This window comes from Falco biarmicus, chromosome 9 (assembly GCF_023638135.1).
Source record: "Falco biarmicus isolate bFalBia1 chromosome 9, bFalBia1.pri, whole genome shotgun sequence".
Taxonomy (NCBI): Eukaryota; Metazoa; Chordata; class Aves; order Falconiformes; family Falconidae; genus Falco; species Falco biarmicus.
Window position 1 is genome coordinate 32,348,762 of NC_079296.1, and position 20,005 is coordinate 32,368,766.

Genomic DNA, 20,005 nt, shown 5'->3' on the forward strand with positions numbered 1-20,005 from the left:
TGATTTTGGCTCATGCACGTCATTGCACCTTCAGATGTTCCTTTCTACTGGCAAACTGACTTCCGGTGTTAACCTCTGGTCTCCTCTGCACAGCAAGAAACAGGTGAGGTGACATCATGTTCAGGCAGTTCAGTTATTTGCAGCCAGACCCATGGCCTTAGAGGTCACTGAGGTTACTCCTTGATCTTTTGGGGAGAGTTACTGTTCCTGATCACCCCATGTGAAGTAAGACTGCATTGAGATTTGCAAGCGAAAAAGGACCATAGTTCCTTTACAGTATAAAATGGTGTTTTGCTTAGGCTCCAGGTTTGTCACGTTTCTTTTTCAGGGCATAATCAAATTCTCATTAAGATTTTATAGTTTACAAAGTTGACACTTTTAAACGGATATGTATTTCTAAGTGACTCTTTAAAACTAGTCCTCACAACCTTGTACACCATCAGCATCTATTGCCATCTTGCATGTAGGGCTGCTAAGCAACAGAAATAATGATGCAGAAATTAGACAAGATCAGACTGGTGTGGTTGCAAAGCATGATGAAGAGCATTATATATTTTAATAGGGGCTCCAAAATATGTAAAGATTTTATGAAGGAAAACTGTGAAAGGAAGTTAAGCATTTCGTACTGTAAATTTGCTACTTACCAGTATAATGGTTTTAAAAATAAAGAAAATACGGTAAATAGGCTTTAAAGTTCCTGTACGCTATGCAAAATATACAAGACATAGGAATAATACCTCTCTAAGTAAGGACAAAGGTTTCTTTGATCGTGTGTATAATCAATTTTTCCAAATCAAGTCCCTATGTAAGAAAATAAAACTTTGACCGTGTCATTCAGCATCACTACAGTATTGTTTTCAAAACTGCTTTGCAGAATTATTTTCTTACAAGCAGAATGGTTATACTCATACATTGCATAGGTCTGGGCGGAAACTGTGTTCTGGATTCCCCTGGCTGATGTCCAAGAAAACACAAAACCTGATGCCCATGAAAGTAAACGGGTATTTTGCAATGGAATTCAACAAACCCAGCATTTTTCTCTGGACCCTTAACAGATTAGAAGGATACAGTAGAGAGCAAAGAGTATGGTTACAGTACAACAGAACATACACGCAAGCATACAGGAGATTCATATTTGTTCGTAGAGTATCAGTAGCAGAAGAGGGAAAAAATAGTTCTGCAGAAAAATATGAAGAGAGAAGACTACACAAGGAAGCATTGCTGCTGGGCAGGGGCCAAGGTCTTTGCAGCAAGGGCTCTCAGGCTGTGGCCCTGCTGAGGCCACAGAATGATATAACTTGGCAGGATTTTCGATGACAGGTTTGACAATAAAGGTGTGTAGTGGCCCATGAGAAAGCCTGAAAGCTGGTAAGGGTCTGTTGGCAAAATAATGGGAACCACCAACCTCAGAACTTGAATTTTCCTTTCCAAAATAAACACGGAATTTTATATATAAGCAGAATCTGATGAGCAGTTTTATTTAATAATAGAAACTCCAAAATTAATTAATGAACAATCTAGAACATGAAAATCATTCTCTGCTTACACGTAATTGTTAATCATTCTGTTACCTCCTCGGTTTTGTTGTCCATATAGCATTAGTCTTGGATTTGGACTGCTCCTTAAAATAAGCAGCTGTTGAGTGTTTAAAAGATACTTTTATTTTAAAAGTGCAGTAAAATGTGAATTATGCCAAAATACTGCAAGCTTTCTTACTTCCATATATTGGTATAAACGTATGTTTCTGAAAATTATATTAAAACGTCTGGGTTGAGCAATCATGAAATTGCATTACAAATGTAGTTTTATAATATTTTTGTATTTTCATTAAGGTTCTATCAATTGCCACACTCTCAGTAGTAAACATGGTTTTAACATATTGATGTTTATAAACTGCAAAGCAAACACTTCAGGCTGAAATCTTTGGAGTCAAGGCAACAGATCTGAGTATTTGACCCAAACTTTGATGTACAAAACTCAAAATGTCAAAAATTAGAAACTATAATACAAAATAACAGGCCCAAAGCTATATGGAGTAGTCATTTTTGCCCACAAAACATCCATAGTAAAGAATAATGATCTATTTTTGCACCAAAATGGAGTAGCATAATACACATAGTAACTCAATATGCTTCAGCTGAGGGGGACTGTAGTCTATAGACTATAGACACAAGGTGGCAACTGCTTAAACCACAATAGCTGTTTTTCAAGTAAATATCCCATTATGCCTACAGTCATTTTTAGACAAGCTGAAAATAGAAACAAGGTATTCTAGGCATGTGCCCTTGCAGAACTGCTTTGCTGCTCTGCAGACTGAAGAGGAAAGACCTGTCACGTCAGGAGAGGTGCTGGAGCTAAGGCAGCCCGATCTGCCCCCCGTATAACCACCGGCGCAATGATGCACTCTTTAGATAGCTGTGCTGCTTACTGGGTGCTTGCATCAGGGACGGCACCAAGAGACTACCAAGCCTCATACAGTTCGCTGCTGTTGTTTCACATGGGCACCAGTGATACAGCTAGGAGCCGTCCGAGGAGTATCAAGAAGGATAACAGAGCCCTGGGAATGGCAGTAAGGGACTCTGGACTGTAAGTAGTTTTTTCATCAGTCCTCCCAGGCAAAGGGAAGGTGTTTGAAAGGGCCAGTTGAATCTGGTGAATCAACAAATGGTTTTGGGACTGGTGCCACTGCCAGGGGTTCGGCAGAGAAACCGGTCTACTGTGGGCAGAGGGGGTCCATCTGTCAGAGAAGGGAAAGAGCTTCTTCGGTCATAGGCTTGCCAAGATGGTGAAGAGGGATTTAAACTAAAGTTACTGGGGGAGGGGAACCTGAATCCATCCCACTCCTACCAGTTTGATGCCAGTGCCAGCAGTAGATGCCCAGAGCGTGGAGAAGGATCACAGGTCACCAGGAGAGCACCTGAAGAGCAGCACAAAGGAATTCCAGGCACTCCAGCCAGTAAGTCATCTTCATGGGGGGCCCAACTTAAATGCCTCTATACAAATGTACATAGCATGGGGAATAAACGTGAGGAGTTACAGACATGCACGCCTTGCGGCTACGATCTTATTGGAATCTTATAGAGAGATTTGGTGGGATGGTTCCTATGACTGGACTGTTGGACTGGAAGGATACAGACTCTTTAGGAAGAACAGGCAGGGGAAATGAGGAGAGGGTGTCACCTTCTATGTCAATGACCAGCTGGAATGCATGGAGCTCTGCCTGTGGACAGATGAGGAGCTGACCAAGAGCTTATAGGTCAGGATTAAAGGGAGGGCAGGGACAGGTGACATTATAGTGAGTTTCTGCTACAGGTCATCCAACCAAGAAGACCAAGCAGATGAGGTCCTCTATAGACAGATTGGAGCAGCCTTACATTCACAAGCCCTGGTCATCATGGGGAACTTCAATCACCCCCATATCTATTGGAGGGAAAACACAGCAGGGCGTAAGCAATCCAGGAAGTTCCTGGGATGCATTGATGATAACTTCCAAGGAGCCAAAGAGGAGAGATGCTAGGCTGGACCCTGTACTCATCAACAAGGAAGCGCTGGTGGGAATGTGAAGCTCAAGGGTAGCCTTGGCTGCAGTGACCATGAAACAGTGGAGTTCAAGATCCTTAGGGCATTGAGGAGGGCAAAAAGCAAGATCACTGCCCTGGACTTCAGAAGAGCAAACTTTGGCCTCTTCAGGGATCTGCTTGGTAGAGTACCATGGGTAAAGCCCTGGAGGGAAGAGGGGCCAAAAAAGCTGGTTAATATTCAGGGATCACCTCCTCTAAGCTCAGGAGCGATGCATCACAACAAAGAGGGAGGCAGAAATGCCAGGAGGCTTGCACGGATGAACAAGGAGCTTCTGCACAAACTCAGACACAGAAAGGAAACCTACAGAGGGTGAACACAAGGACAGATAGCCTGGGAGGAATACAGAGCAATTGTCTAAGCAGCCAGGGATCAGGTTAGGAAAGCTAAAGCCCTGACAGAATTAAATCTGGCCAGGGATGTCAAGGGCAACAGGAAAAGCTTCTATAGGTACATCGGTGATAAAAGGAAGATTAGGGAAAATGTGGGCCCTCTCCAAAAGGAAAAAGGAGACCTGGTTACGGGGGATATGGAGAAGGATGAGGTACTCAATGACTTTTTTGCCTCAGTCTTCATTGGCAGGTGCTCAAGCCATACTACCAAAGTCACAGAAGGCAAAAGCGAGGACTGGGAGAATGAAGAACCACCCACTGTAGGAGAAGATGAGGTTTGAGACCATCTAAGGAACCTGAAGGTACACAAGTCCATGGGACCTGATGAAATGTGTCTGTGGGTCCTGACGGAAGTTGCTAAGCCATTGTCCATCATATCTGAAAAGCTATGGCAGTCCAGTGAAGTTCCCACTGACTAGAAAAGGGAAACATAACCCCCGTTTTTAAAAAGGGAAAAAAGGGAACTACAGGCCAGTCAGTCTCACCTCTGTGCCCCGCAAGATCATGGAGCAGATCCTCCTGGAAACTACGCTAAGGCACATGGAAAATATGGAGATGACTGGTGACAGCCAGCATGGCTTTACTAAGGCCAAATCACACCTGACAAATGTGGTGGCCTTCTATGACAAGGTTACAGTGATGGTGGATAAGGGAAGAACAACTGATGTCATTTACCTGGACTTGTGCAAAGCATTTGATCCTGTGCCAAACAGCATCCTTTCTTAAGCAATCTTCAATAGATTGCATTGCCAAAAATTTAATTTCATGGGACTTCTTATGCTCAGCCACCTGTGCAAGCATGCAGCCACTGTAATCCTATCACTTATTTCTTTTAGACATTTATAGATCATCGTCACATAGGCACCTAGGTAGCTTGCAGCAGTGAAAGCTGTCTTCTGGAAATTAAGCAAATTAACAAACCTCACTAATTATTTCATCAAGAAGAGACCAACAGGAACTGTGGGTATTCAGAGGGCCCAGTTTTTCCACATTAAGGCTTGACAAGACACAACCAGGATCAACATCCATTTCCTCTTATGAAAATAGGTTAATAAATATTGTTTGCTAAGGGAGATAGATATGGAAAGAAAACCCAGACTTTGAAACATTTTAGCAAATTTCAGAAGTGATACAAATGTTTACGTGAAATAAAGATGTTTGGTAATAGTATCTTTTCTTAAACATTTTTTTTGCCATTAGTTGTGGCACAGAAGCTGCATTTCACATAAGAAAGTTAAATGGAAATTTGCTAGAAACTAATTACAACCAAACCCATATTAACTGACATAATACAGCCTAAAAAAGTGTACAAAGAAAAATGAAGCAAGAATCACACATTCTACTTGTTGATAAATACAGCTGATGTTACAATGTTTAATTCTAATAATGAAATAGAAAAAAAGAAGTTAATAAAAGAACATTGTAACAGGTAGATTTTTTAATGTAATTATGTCTTGAAAAGCAGTATGAAATTAACTTCAAGTTACTAGCTGGAGGGACCTCTTTTAATGGAACTAGAAACAGTAGTTGCCAAATGTTGTTTCACACTTTAATTCTGACTATTAGCAAGTAATGATGAACTGGGGTAGATATTTTTTTTCAGTAGTAACCAAAATGAATTGAGCACTTGCTAGCTTGAGCAAATGTAACAGAAGGCAAGCAGCCACCATGGGGCACCATGCGACAGGTTATAAATGTTAACCTGAAGGTAGGGCCATGTTCATGGCTAAGGGATATGAAGCTCAGTAAAAACGACATTTCTGTATGTCTAGTCAAGAGACTGTTCTCTGAAATATCATTAATACTATTAACCCCTTCTTTGCTGATCCTGAAAAGTTATTTCTGAGCAGCCATAATTCCATGTACAGCCAGTTTATACTAATAGGTATACCAAGTAAACAGGCAGCAAAGTATGTAGAATCATTAGACAGTCAGCCAACTAGAAATTGTTTGTGGAGGGAAAAGTAGTTTAACTATTAGAAAATAGTGTTTATGGTATCACGTGCCTCATATTTCTATACACTGACATTAACACAGCATTCGGTGTTCTTTATTTATACTACTATTCAATTGAAATTTTTCACGGGCAAATTTAGGAAAAGTTCTTGTGGTTTGGCATTATCTGAGGACAACATTAGACAGTGGTTCACTGGGCTGGATTGTGGCAATGTATTCTACCTAAGTCACAAGCACGCTGGTGTGGTTTCCTTACTGGGGAAAGATTGATTGTAAATGTGTGCAGCTTTTCAGCTGCGGGGTTTAGTTAAGCAATCTGCCAAACATACTTCTAATTTGTATCTGTACCTCACTCCTGTCTTTCTAAATCACATACTGACATGCCTGATCTCCCTTCTTGCACACTTATCAATGAAGTCTAAGTATTTGGCTTTCTAAGATTAATTCCAGAGCAAAAGGCATTTCCAGGATTCATAACAAGGCCACAGGGACTTTTTTATCAGCTGTTTCCCTCTTGTTGTTGTAACGTGGTCATAGTTGGAAAAGCCCTGTACCATCCTTTGTTCATGGTTTGTTACATGGGACCATTCAAAGTGACCAAAATTGGGTGACCTTACACTGAACAACACCACTGACAACTCTGGTGCTGAACTCAGGGGGATACCAAAGGCAAACTTTCAGCTATGTTCTCTCCAACCAGCATTCAATGTACGTCAGCCCTGAATTTGCTCATTGCGTCCTTCTGGTTAAAAAAAGACTTATCAGGAATGCACCAATTCTTGTCAGAGTTTTAAAATTTCAACTTCTAAATGCAAACACCTCCCCCATCTTAGTAAATGTGTCATAGATTATCTCTGAAAAGAGCTAGAAAATGACTGTATTTCAAATGAAATTGGTCAACACCAATTATCCGACATCCTGTCTAAATGCCTTATTAAGATCCCATACAAAAACGAATGACTTCTGAATGTAGTTTTGAAAAACATCTAAATGTGGGGACTTTGATCTAAATGGTAGGTAGAAGGACAGAGATAACTTAGCTTTATCTCTTTTGATTTGTTTTTTTATTATGAACTGACCAAAGCATTTTGAAGACAATTAATAGTGCGTATTAGGTCTATACTACACACTACTAACCAGTAAACTACACTGGTCAGAATAAGGAGGATAACTGCAATAGCAAATTATTCCCCTTGGATGAAACTGTACCTCTTTGTGCTAGTTTGGTGCCTGTACACATCTCTGCATTGCAGAACACTACCCTGTGACCACTTACATACGGTCATTTTAGGATTTTGGAAATCTGAATATTTAATCACTTCAGCTATTGTAGAGAAAAATTACTTTCACTCTATAAATAAAGTGTTAACCTGATATATATGGGTATATCTGAATGTATGCAGATTTCGTTGTGGTGGTGAAGAGCAAATCAATATATTTTTTTTTGCTTTCTCTTGAGAGAAAAGAGATCCCCCCCATCCCTGCCCCACCCCCCCTCCCCAATCAGCATCCACGTCATTGCAGAGTAAAATGGCTATTTTAAATGAAACTATACATGGAGTGTACACATGGAATTCCATCACCATATTCCAGAAACGTTTAAAGAAGTTTCACTCTCTTTCCTCAGAGTAATGGCCTGAACTTACAGTTATTTAGAGAGTAACTCCATTATAGTCTGAGCACATTTGGCATTAAACAGTGTCAGTTTGCACTTCATATCATTAATTGCTAGCTTCACACCCTCTCTCCTTGTATCCCATAAAGATGCATTGGAGGATGTATCATAGGAATATTGCTCCTCATTGAATTACTCATGGGATCAGCAGAGCTGCAAGCAGGTATCACAAACATGAGCCACTTGCCCAATCACATTTTATTGCCTCACATCACTTTTCAAAAGCAGTGTAAGAAGCAAAAGCAAATTAAACATATTGTATTAAAAATGATATTTTATCTAATCCATTCATAGAAGTTTCTAAAATTTAGAAACTCCCTGGAGTTTGATCAAGCCTTTGCCAACTATTGTTCTTAAGGAAAACCAGTTACTGTCACAAGTGGCAGGTAAGAGTCATGGTGCATTCCTGCCCCATTCAAACACAAACTTGAAAACAAATCCCAAAATTCACAGTTTGGTGGGGGTTTTGTTATTAACTTATGAATTATGTCTTAAACAGTAACAGACTGTTAAGATACGTTTGTTCAGCTTTTAATTTTATATTAATGTCCATCCTTTCTTTGCATCTTGCTTACATATTGGCCCCTTCTCTTTTTCTTCAAAACTGAGATCAGGCCCACACAAATCACAGCTGATTCCCATTAAGATATTGCTGTGAAACAGCCCTGACAGCAAAGACTAGAACAAAAGCATAGACTCACAACCCTACACTACTTTGCTAAACTAAATATAGATGACTGGACTAAATCCAATCTGCTTAGAAACCATTATGGAAATAAAACTTTAATTTGTATGTGTAGTGGGCACGGGCATGACGCATGGAAGTTCATTATCAGAAGTGTTTAGGTCCTGTTATATGACTTGAGCAGATTTAAAACAAAAATGGATATTGAGTGATTTTCTGAAAGCTCAAGTGAGCTCCATTTACCTCTGACAGCTCAAGCAGTTTATGATCCACTCCATGGGACTCTGAACTAAAACCAGTTAAAATTTAACATAAGCGCTGTGAGTCTTCTCTGTTTAAGAAACCCCATGCCTGACCTGTGGTTGTAGTTTTGACAGCTTGCTTGTACCACTGTCAGCTGAGAAGGAAATAATAATCCTCACCTTTATGTAAACTTTAAGAGCTTCCCACACTTCAGCTTCTGTGGGATAAAAAGGCATTAATGTAAGAGAATAATTGGATTCTGACCATTGCCAGTTCTCAGAAATCTGGACTGAATATACAGGAGATCCTAAGCCTCCATGCAGCAGTTCCTTCACTGGGATAAAGTCTTTCATCTTGTTAACCTTATTTCATAGTGATCAAGTTATATAAAATTTGCCACAATTATATACATGTCATCTTTACACAGTAAGGATTTAATAGGTGGTTAGAATGAATGCAACTGAAGCTCTCATACTGTCTCTTTTGAGGTTATGAATCTGAAATATTACTTTGGTTCACATCAATATGATGTGAGTAATTTTCTAAAATAGCTGTTTTCAATGACTATTTAGAACAGAGAAGGAACCATGGGTGAGAATTTGATTTCACAAATCTGGACCCGTTGCTTACACCAGCAGAACTACTACAGGTTTGCCTCGGGCCCAAGTTTTCATGAGAAGAATGATTGAGTCTTTTCTTAAAGCAATGGAGCATAAAGCATTTAGGAAAATTGATTAGCTAATCAAACCAACATTTCTACCTGATTTAATGGGAACATATTATGGAGGACAAGAATCAGGACTGGAGATAGTCTTACCGTCCAAGGAAGGACAAGACCTTAAGAAGAACATGGCTGAGAGTCAGCTGATAAATCAAACAGTATGAGGATCTAGGGTAATGACGATCTCAGCTTCTGGTGGTAAAACAATCTTGAGTTGTGTTTACCATAGACATGGACAGCAAAAGAGATGGTTGCTTGATATGAATATTTTCTTGTAGCTTCTGGCCTTTTGTATAATACTGTATTTTCTGTCATCCGGTTTTTGAGGGTCTTTAAAAATAAAATCCTGTCTGCTCTATCTAAATACTAACATTATTGTAAAAGTGGCTATTTGCCACTGCAATTCATAACATAATGTCGATAAGTTCTGAGGTTTTTTGTTCTGGTTTTTTTTTGGAAGTAAATGAATTAATTCAGACTTTTTGGACTCAATGGGACTTCTATTCAGCTCAAACCAGAAGAAAGCTGTTTTGAAGATTGAAGGAATAAAATAGAATGCCAAGAGTAGCAGAGCTGGGAAGAATGAAGGAACAATTAATGTGAAGAGCTTACTGAATATGTCCAATAGAACTTTCCTTTTTTTTGTTTTGCTAAGTTTTTTTTTTCTCTTCACTTTCTTATGCCCAGCTTACAGTTGCCCTGCAGTATCCCATGAGCTCGCTTTGCCCTGCTCTGAGCACAGCTGTACTCTGCAATAATTAACCAGAATTTTTCAGATTGAGCAATATTAAACAAAACATGAAATTCCCTTCTTTCAGTTGTTTTTTCTGCCAGACAGACCCACCAAAATCTTATCCTCTTTGTTTATTGAGTCTGAAGGATTTTGCTGCTCATAAAAGACACACTCACCCCCTTAGACCTTCAATCTCTGCTTTGGTGTAGTGCTTCTCTCTGGATTGGCAGGGGACTGAAAGTGACATCAGTCTACAGGGTTTTAGATCTAATGCTCCCGTGTGCGTCAGGTAATCCAATTGAGTTCTTATATGTCGACGGACCCAGAGATTTATATTGAGCCACTTCCTAAAAGCTGACTCTTATTACCTAGTGGGTGAACTACCAAAAAAAAAAAAAAAAGAAAGAAAGAAAAAAAAAGGGTGGAGGGTAGAGAAAAAGAAAAAAGAAAAGGAAGGAGTGTAAACAGCCTCAGCAGACATGACGCTGCCCTCAACTTCAAACCAGGAGCTGCTAGGCTTGGCTTGCAAGCAAGAGAAGGAGCCTTACTGTTTATTTGCTTAGCCACTTGCCAGACCACACAGTGCTTAGTTACAAGATATAAACAAAGCAGTAAAAAGAGAGAAAGGAAGAAAGACAGAAAGCAGAAGGAAAGGAAGAAAAAGAAAGAAAAACCAAGAAGCAAAAGACCAAACAAATCCTGAATATGTTTTATGTGACATCTACAGCTACGATGATCTAAACAGTCAGTATTGGGCAAAAATATAGAAGATTTCAGACTATTCTGGATGCATCATCTGTCCAACTTGTACAGGTAGGTTCTTACATATCTCTCTTAATTGCTTTATCAATTAAATAAGTATCAAAGCATTCACCTTCTTGAGTTTGCACAACAGTATCTAATATTTACCCTGTTGGTGTCTTTTACATTAAAACTAATTTCATTTCTCTCAGGTCATTAGCTAATTCTGATTAGAAGGCTAGTTGCTTGTATAAAAAATTATAATATAGAGTTGGTCAGACTGTGGTCCACAGAATGTTAGTATGTTAGTGCTCAGACCCTCCCGCCTTCTGTAGTTAGAAACATTCACCTATGACAGAATTTCACTGATAAAAATTCAGAGAACCTTAGCCTATTTTTACGTTCTATTGAAGGAAAAGGAATAGAAGGCACTAAATTGTTACTGCTCTTATGGCAGGGATAAGTCTTCATTTGTATAACACATTCCACATGATTCTGGAAAACATGTTTCAGTACATTATTTATTCATGGATTTATAGTGAGTACTATTATTTAGGAAACAGCACGGAACTCCAAACAGTAGAAAGATTAGCAGTGATTACCACCTGGGACTAAAGTCTCAATTAAGAAACTGGTTTCCTAATTTCTTCTCTACTTCTCTCTAATGTGTTTTCAGGCAAGTCCCTGGATTACAGTTTGCAGTTTCTAAAATAAAAGCAGCCCTATTTTATGGAAGTTTTAGCATATGCTTTTAAACATTACTGATTTAGAAATTTTTAGATGGACATTCCAGAGGAATACAAATAATGGTAATTTACTGTTTACATCTAAAGTGGATCAGTAATGAGAGCAAACTGCACCATCCTCAGTGAGGTGGTAAAAGAAGGCACTGAGACTTTCTCAGGTGGTAGAGCCAGTCAGCATCAGAATCAAGACCAGAAGCTTTGGTTATCTCTCTCCACTGCAAACAAAGGTCTAACAATAACACTTTCAGGACTCAAAAAGTAGCTCTAGAGTACCTGTGTAACATATTAACAACAGGCAAACCACAACAGCATTGACTACAGCTGCTTGAGAAGCTAAGGAGAGACTTTGGGAAGCTTGGACAGTATAGGCTAAAATCTTAGCTTAGTCTTTACTTTGAAGTAAAGAGGAAATTGGAATTTGGCCCTGTAAGTCTGATTCTGTGGGATGCTGAGTTTGTTTTCTCTTGGCATCAGTAACATTTTTTGTCTTTGAGGAACATTGTCCATAGATCTTGGAAGTCACATCCTTTAACACCCTTACCCCTCAGCTCATGAAATTCATTACAGAGCGGCACATAACCACACTGTTCAGGTAATCAGATTTCAACTCCTTCCTTCAAAAATTAGACTTTTTGAAGACTGGCCCAACCCATGAGAAGTTTGTGATTTCCTGGCAATGAAATATGGCTCACTTCAGCAATGAAACTTATCCCCCTTGAGTGCCGAATACTTTGCAATAGTCTGGTTAATTCTCCTATTGATTAAAGTGCACGTTTCTAAGAAAGGAAATAAAAAAAAGAAATTTACATTAGAGGGTGAAAAAATATTGTAAAATGAAGGATGTATCATTACAGCTATAACTTCTGTGGTATAATCTTTATAAGGAAAAGTCATGCTTTTGCAACATGGCAACTCCCTTATAGACTTGTTAGTGTTTACAGATTGGGCTCTGCCTCTCTACTTTATTTGAACAGAATTTTTTAACATCATTTTAAGAGTTTCTTCAAATTATAAATCCATAAATTTCCACCCCATATTTCAGAGTTGAATTTCATACTTAATGAAATCCATCTCTCTGGTATGAGGAATGCAGTGTATTCTCTCCAAAATTATAACAACAAGTGTATAATGAGTCACAGTATAAAATCTGCATATGGAATATATGTGAATAAATCAGGTTATGATTTAAGTTAATTTTAAACCAGTTCTTTCAAAAAATGTGCTCTTTTCAGTCTCTTCCACCTTTTCATACAGCTAAAATGTATTGGCATTTTATGGACAAGCAGCACTGAAATATAGTAGGCTGTACTTAAGCAAAGTAATTAGCAATCATCCAGCTTTTTACCCAGTTATTATGCTTATATTTCCAGGTAAAAAAACATGTCATGAGTGACAGCATGTATCAAGCATTGCCTTTAAATATATTAAAGGATTACTGTATTGGCCCTAAGATGCATTATATACACAAGAAGTTCAGACTTTAATTTAGATATTTTTAAAAGTCTAAAGTACACTGTGATGGCATCTAATCTCCCCAGATTATTTCCTTTTCTATTTCTCTAAAATATTCCTACAGTTATAATTCAGATATTAATTACATTTATTTTCAATACAGTTTTTCTGTACTTCCCCTAATATTATCAGTAATAGTCATCAGTTTGATGATAGCAACAACATTCACTTAATTCAGTTTTAACTACATTTCAATATTTTTTGAGAATCAACTATTTGAGAATTTACTTAGGTTTTCAATTTCAATAGATGAATAGCGTCTATAAACCCAATACATTTAGTAGTCATTTCTTACTAAATACTTTCTATACTACAATTTGATAAGTTTCATCTGTTTTATGGAAGAGTACTGTTCTTCAAAAACAAAATATAGCCTGAAGTATTAAACCAGAACTGTCATCAACACAACAGATGCAGTCAGACCCTATCCAAAGCTTGCAGTTACAGACTGAAGTGATCATCTTCTTTCCTCTGTAGGCCATCGCATGTTACAGTTTTGTGGATTGCTATGAATCAGATGCAAAACAAAACAGGTTTAAGGTTCTCACTGACACCCAGTTTGGTTCCAGTTTCCAGTGCTTTTTCAGTATCTCCTAAGTACCTAGTCCTGATTATCTTGGAGACCAACACATCTCAAAATCTCCATACAGTATTCCAGATTAAAGGGTTTGGATTTTTTTTTTAAAGAAGCAAACAACATGCAGCCTGGAGCAACAAAAGATTGTGATCCTCATGTGAAAATTGTTCATTTAAGAATATTTAAGTGTAGACACTCTTAAGTGGGGCAAAATTATTTCACTGATCTCAAACTCTCCATAGCGACCCAGAATCAGTTTAATATACATATGTACCATGCGATAAACTTGTGTCTCTATAAAAAGCAAGCCCTATCTTCCCATTTCAATTCAGAATTTATTTTGTACCTCAAATATTTAATCTGTACCTATAGTAGGATAATCTTAAATTTCAAAAAAATCTCTAGATTCACATTTATAATTATATAATATTTAAGTGCATAAAGGAGATCAGTTAAGTATCTTCCTGGAGATACCTCCTACACAATGCAGAGAGGTGATTCTGGCCCTGGTTCAGGTTCATACGAAACACGGTCCTTGCCACCACAACTCAGGAAAGTCAGAGGCAGTGAGACTGATGCTAGTGCATCCATTCCTTCTCCACCTGTGACTTCAGATATTGTTCTGCCTTCGTCATGTCACATCAATGTGCTGTTAGGCTTGGGAAAGACTGTAAATTCTGTAAATTTATTTTGGAATTATCAGTGATGATTTCAAAACTATATCTCAATCCAAATGATAGTATTGGCCCTATTTTTAATCCCCCTGATTTTGTATTCAAGTTTGATTTACTGCACAGCAATGCCTGACATAGGCTGCAAGAACTTTTCTTAGGGTATTTAGAATACTTGATACTAAAAAAGCATTTGTAGATATTATTTATGTTTAAATTTACTTTTACTCTTCAGTGGATTTTCAGTCCCTTTTGATGAAGTTTCTGAACTCTTGTGTCAAAGATATAAAGACACAAATTCATCGCTCAGCTACTCTTAAATATAAGGCACTTCAAAGCAATGTTACTTTAAGTTATTAATCTTTGAGGGGTGGAACCACAGAGGAAAGTCAAGAGACAGAATAGACAGACTGATTTTATCTAAGCTGAAGTCCTCACCTGAGTGTGTTCAAAAATTACATTACTTGATATGGTAATTAACACATTGTCCAGCACCTCATATCAAGTGAAAGGATGCTGACTAAAAATGCATTTTTCTAGATGCTCTTCATTCTAAAAGATCTTTAAGAATTAGCAAGTCTGTCTTGCTCATCTGTCTGCTATGGACCCCTTTTCAGCCCTTAAAATCAGTCTGTTAGCCCTCCCACACCCTAGGAAAATGTCACTTCAAATTCCTATCTTTCCTGTCATTTGATCAGCTTAGATTTGAAAGCAGAATGCTAGATATCTTGCAAAATAGCACCTGAGGTCCTCTGGCTAAGTCTCTTCTTCCAAATAGTCCCCCTACCCACCCACCCACTTCATCTTCCTGCCACTGATACAAGAAGTTTTGCCTTTGACTATACTGAAGCAGGATTGTGTCCCCTTGGTTTTGGTCATTCATTTACAGGAGGTGCTTTTAGACTGTCAGGCAGCACCTGAGGCCTACATGGGACTGCTAGACATAAATCAGAAATTAGAGTACAACAGCTGAAAGAGCTAGAAGGCTAAAAAGCCCACTGTATCCAGAGAAAATTGGCTAAAGACCATCTTTTTATAGACTTGTGTATAGTTTTATTGATGTGTCCTTCAGTGCAGCACTAGAAGAAATAACTGCTGGTCTCTAAAGTTGCCTTTGAAAGTGACCAATGCCGATTCAGATACTTCCACACAGTGTAGTGGTTAAATGAAGCAAAGTGAGTGTTAGCCAGCTTTTTCTTGTCTTCATGTGCTGTGGGTTTACACCAGCTTACACATACGTTATGAGTAGACAACGTTTTGTGTGTATAGTGGTGCAAATGGAAGAGGTGACGCTCCGAGCCCCCTCTCACTTGTCTATCAGTACAAGCCCATGCTCGTACTCTTTTAGTGTGGCTAGTGGCTGAGGTTAGCAACCTCTCAGATCCATCAGAAGACATAATTACGTGGCCTCTCTCTGACTTATTCATGTCAAAATCAATTAGTCACCTCTAGTAGAGCGGCTGTGATAAGCATTTATGTCCAAACCATAAAGAGGCAATACACCTTTCTCAGACACAATTGTTTACAAAATCTACATCTATTTACAGCCTTCAGCAATTTAAAAGCTAGTTAGGTTTCCAGCTTGGTATTTTGCAACATACAGATACAGTAATGAAGCAGAACTGGATGTTCAGTCAGAAGAAAGACCAGACCTCTGCAAGAACAGCTTCCAGGCAGTAAAAATTGAAAGGCATTTCTGGTTGACAGAAGCCTTTCCACTTCACAGAACGCTTGGTTCCTACCCAAGGTTAATCCTTTGTTGTTGTTTTTGTGTTTGTACACAAACTTCTGGCCAAAGTTCTCATTTCCAGTTGTTCTTCAGGATGCCCAAATGGGGCAAATCTGTTACTGCTTCAGACCAGAAACAAACTTGACCCCATTATTTCAAAATCTAAACATGATTTCTCCTTTCTCACCATCTTATTCACTGCTGTGTCCTATGATCTCCCCTTTAAATCTGTGTTTTTCATCATCATTTAGGTAATGAGTTAAGCCTTTCATGCTATAGAAACTGATTCTACGGCTGAACCAACTCCCCAGTAAACTCCCTCTGATAGGCTTGCATGAAAAGGGCTGTTATTTATTTAGGAGTCCAGATGACCTCTTTCTTTTGAGGACTCAATTCAGATGACCATGTTTGATAAGAGAAGGTCAGTTTCCCTACAAAAGTAATAGTTTTTAGCTCTTTTGTTGTATTTATACAGTCAACAAAGCAGCAAAATTAAAGATGAAGGTTGAAAAAAAACAAGTTTCTCCCTTCCATTTTACTAAATAAGGTTGTCAAACCTAATAAAGCGAAGTTGCACTTATGGTGACCCCGGCATATGAAATTACTAATGCATGATTGTTATTAAGAGTTAAATTCAGATACAAAGCTGTAATTCATTACCTTTTATAATAAATTTGGTTTCTTTCATTGACCATAATTTCAATGACTGTTTGGATAAAAGCTTGCACATATGATAAAAAATAATGTACCAAACCAGAATAAAATAATTTAGAAAGAAATGTGATAAATAGGTGGAGGTTTGTGGCAAAATGATGGGTTAGCTTCACCTCGGCATACCTTTCATATCTATGCAAGAGGAGTAGATTAAATTCTTCCAGGGGAAAATCTATTGACTTGAGACAGTCCACGTAATGAATGAATGTTTTTCAAAGATTAGAATGGGGAGGGGATATTTCAGGCTAATTTGCCTGTTTGGATGTCACTGCCTTCTTCCACAGAAGTCATCAGAAGATTTGTATTTGACCTCAGAGCATGAATTGGCACTGAAAGCCCTTTGCTACTTTTTCCAGGCACAAAAACGTTAACCTCTATATCCTGGCCACACTCCAAAGTAGGTGATTACATTCTGCTGCTCTAATTTTTCCCTGCAGGCTCAACTAGACCTAGCATAATTTCCTGATGTGTAGTGTTACTGCAAATAATCAAGTCCCTTTTTGCAAGGTTATTGTTAACTTTTTCCTCCTTGCATCCCAATTTGTCTGCTTTCCCTTATCAGTTGTGGCTTGTTTGAAGGTCAGAATTGTTTTGGTTCTGGATCACAGATTTTATTGAATTGAGGGACTATAAATATGTGCACTGTTACAATGATAACAATATATTTATATCACTTCTACTCTCATATCATAGACATAGCACAGTCTGGCTATAAAAGGAAAGGAAATGTATTTTTTCTCCAAGCACTCACCCAGTTATATTTTTGTCAAATACCACATCATACTGGTCTTGAGAGCCAAGAGTCAAACACAGCCCACAATTACAGGGTATTCTGAGTGTGTTTAAAGATCAGTTGCCAATTTGCTTGTAAGATAACATATCGCTTAACTCTACATTGCATTAAACCAATAATTTATTACACTTTAAAGAGGTTATGATTTCCATGGCCATTCAATCTAATAATTTTTGGGAAGGCATTTGCACATCATCATGTGCAGAATTAATTTAATTCATACTTAGTATTAATCTGAGACATTGTTTTTACTCTGAAAAAATATTCACTACAAAAGTTAACCAGCTCTGGTATAACTGCTGATTTCACTTTGGCTCTATAAAGCTGTAATGCCTACACTCTGGATAGTTGCATGTTGAGTAACTTAAGCTAGTTAGAAATACCAGCACTGAAATCACTTGGTATAAGCACTTCTATCTAAAATAGAGGATGCCGGGCTCCTTTCCCCACAGCACTAAGTAGAGTCTGGTGGATTACCCATATGAGAAGCCATGCAGGTTCCAGCTCTGGGGAAGTGAATTGACTGCTTAGTCCCAGTACCACAGGGTTAAGTGAAATGCTACTGCAGTAATTTATTATTAAGAGAAATGGTGATGGCTTAGATTAAGAAGCTTTGTCTGTCTCTTCTAATTAAGGTTAGGTTCTTAAGGAGCTTTACTATCCTTTGAAGCTACAGAGACTAAAATTAGGACTCTGATTCTGTTTAAAATGTCACTAGGTTGGTCCATAATCCCACAGCAATTACAGCAAGGGATCATTCTTCCAATGTTGTGATTCCTTGTTTGGAAGCTAGTGTGCCAGGACAAGACCCCATGAACCAAAGTTTAAGTAGTCTATTAATCAGCAACAAGTTGTTCCTGTGGAACACTGTTTTGCTCTTGCAGTGACCCATTGAAGACTGCACAGTAAACAAGAAGCTGGCAAAGAAATCAGCTGTAAGACACAGTAAAGTCTATTGCAGGCAGAGAACAAATGTTAGCAGTAAGTCGGATGCGCAGAGGGTGAAGGAACAGGGGAAAGATCTGTTTTCAGCCTGTAAGTGACCTCACGTTACAGTGGTGTTTCTCATACATGACAATAGCATCCTAGGCTCTAGTGCCCTCACTTGGTGGTCTACAGACAATGTGAAAACCTCAATGCAATAGATGGATCACCTCCAATTTTTTTCATTCTGCCCCTATTTACACATCATACAATGAACCTATGATGCTCTCTGTTACAAGACAGTAACAGCAAAAACATAAGTTAAGTTTGAGGTTTTTTAGCAAATTTTCGGCTTGGATTCAGTTTTCCTTACAGATGTGTAGACCTAGAGCAGCTCTGCCTAGATTAGTAAATTGCAGAAATGTTAACACTGGTGACATGGAAAACCAAACCATTTATGAAGAAAAACCCCTTATTTGATAATACTTAACATGATAAAACATTTGGAGGAAAAGAAGCCTTGATACTTCAAGTCAGAAGTCCATTTCTAGTTGGCTGGGATTAGGAAAATACTCTTCTGATAAGTAAGAGATTAAATTATGACTTACTACAGGATGCCTTTCTCTAAGTGACCTGATGCTTCATTGCAGCCGAGACAAAACAGAGTGTGTGGACCAAGATTCTTCTGCAGTATGCCAGGTCTTACGTACCTGTCAGATGGGACAGTGTGCTGGGAGCACTAAATTGCTATTCAGCAGCTCACAGAGGGAATCATCTTTTAATTTGGTTTAGTGAAATAAAGCAAGTTTATATGTATATTGGTATGGATGAACTGCAAGTTCTGAGTCTCAGGTGTTGGACCAAGAAAATCTCTCATCAATGAATTCAGTAAGAGTCTACCAGCTTTTACTGAGCAATCTGCTGGGCAATGAATAAAACTCAGTTGCTCTGTTGGACTGTGTTTATAAACTTTTCATGTTACAGTGCATATGTTCTGCTTTGCCATTCTTTTTTTTTCTGAGATTATCTGTTATGATTTTATAGACAAGAACATCCAATTAAGCAGCAAAATAAATGTCCTACCATTCAGATAATCACTCACAAAGTCTGAACAGCACATATTCATGAAGGATCTCCCAAGTAAAAACTACTTGCCCCACAGAATCTTGTGATTGGTTTCAACTGATGAGTAAAAGGGCTCAAAAAGCTTACAGGAAGTCACTTAGTTCAGTCCCTTTACTCATTCTTACTCAGATTAAGATAGGGATGAATGATACTTACCTTTTGTGAACAAAGAAGTAGGGTGGTTCACAAAATATTTCTTGTCGTGAGAGAAGGGTATGGTTGTAACCAGTATGGTTTGCTTTGAGCAATTCAGTTTCTCTAGTGTGTCCAAAATCTGGTTTCTACTGCAGCAGGCATGAGCAGTTCCTGTGTGACACTGGCCGAGGTCCTGTGGGTAAAAGGAAGCCCCTTGGAGGAAGAAGAAGTATGGGCACTCTTGTACTTGGCCACAGTGCAGCTTCTGGAGGATCTTCACAAAGGTGAGGTGAAGAGTATCTTCTTATAGTTCTTACTGTTGGAAATTCATCCTTGAGTTACTTTAGTTCTTTT

The 20,005-nt window shown here is 38.5% G+C and overlaps 2 protein-coding genes across 7 annotated transcripts in view; one reads left to right on the forward strand and one right to left on the reverse strand.

The window, feature by feature from the left end:
* MAPK8 (mitogen-activated protein kinase 8) overlaps positions 1-20,005 on the reverse strand; it is a 162,524-nt gene that overhangs the window by 46,864 nt on the left and 95,655 nt on the right. The gene's annotated exons all lie outside the window — the stretch shown is intronic.
* Positions 10,168-20,005, forward strand: part of FRMPD2 (FERM and PDZ domain containing 2) — a 77,507-nt gene continuing 67,669 nt past the window's right edge. For 3 of the 6 annotated variants that reach the window (XM_056352672.1, XM_056352674.1, XM_056352675.1), the window contains exons 1-2: positions 10,168-10,797; positions 19,807-19,935. In XM_056352672.1, the coding sequence (XP_056208647.1) occupies positions 19,812-19,935 (124 nt within the window). In that variant the 5' untranslated portion in view covers positions 10,168-10,797; positions 19,807-19,811. The remainder of the gene's footprint in view (positions 10,798-19,806; positions 19,936-20,005) is intronic. The other 3 variants (XM_056352676.1, XM_056352677.1, XM_056352673.1) reach the window with 2 other exon arrangements.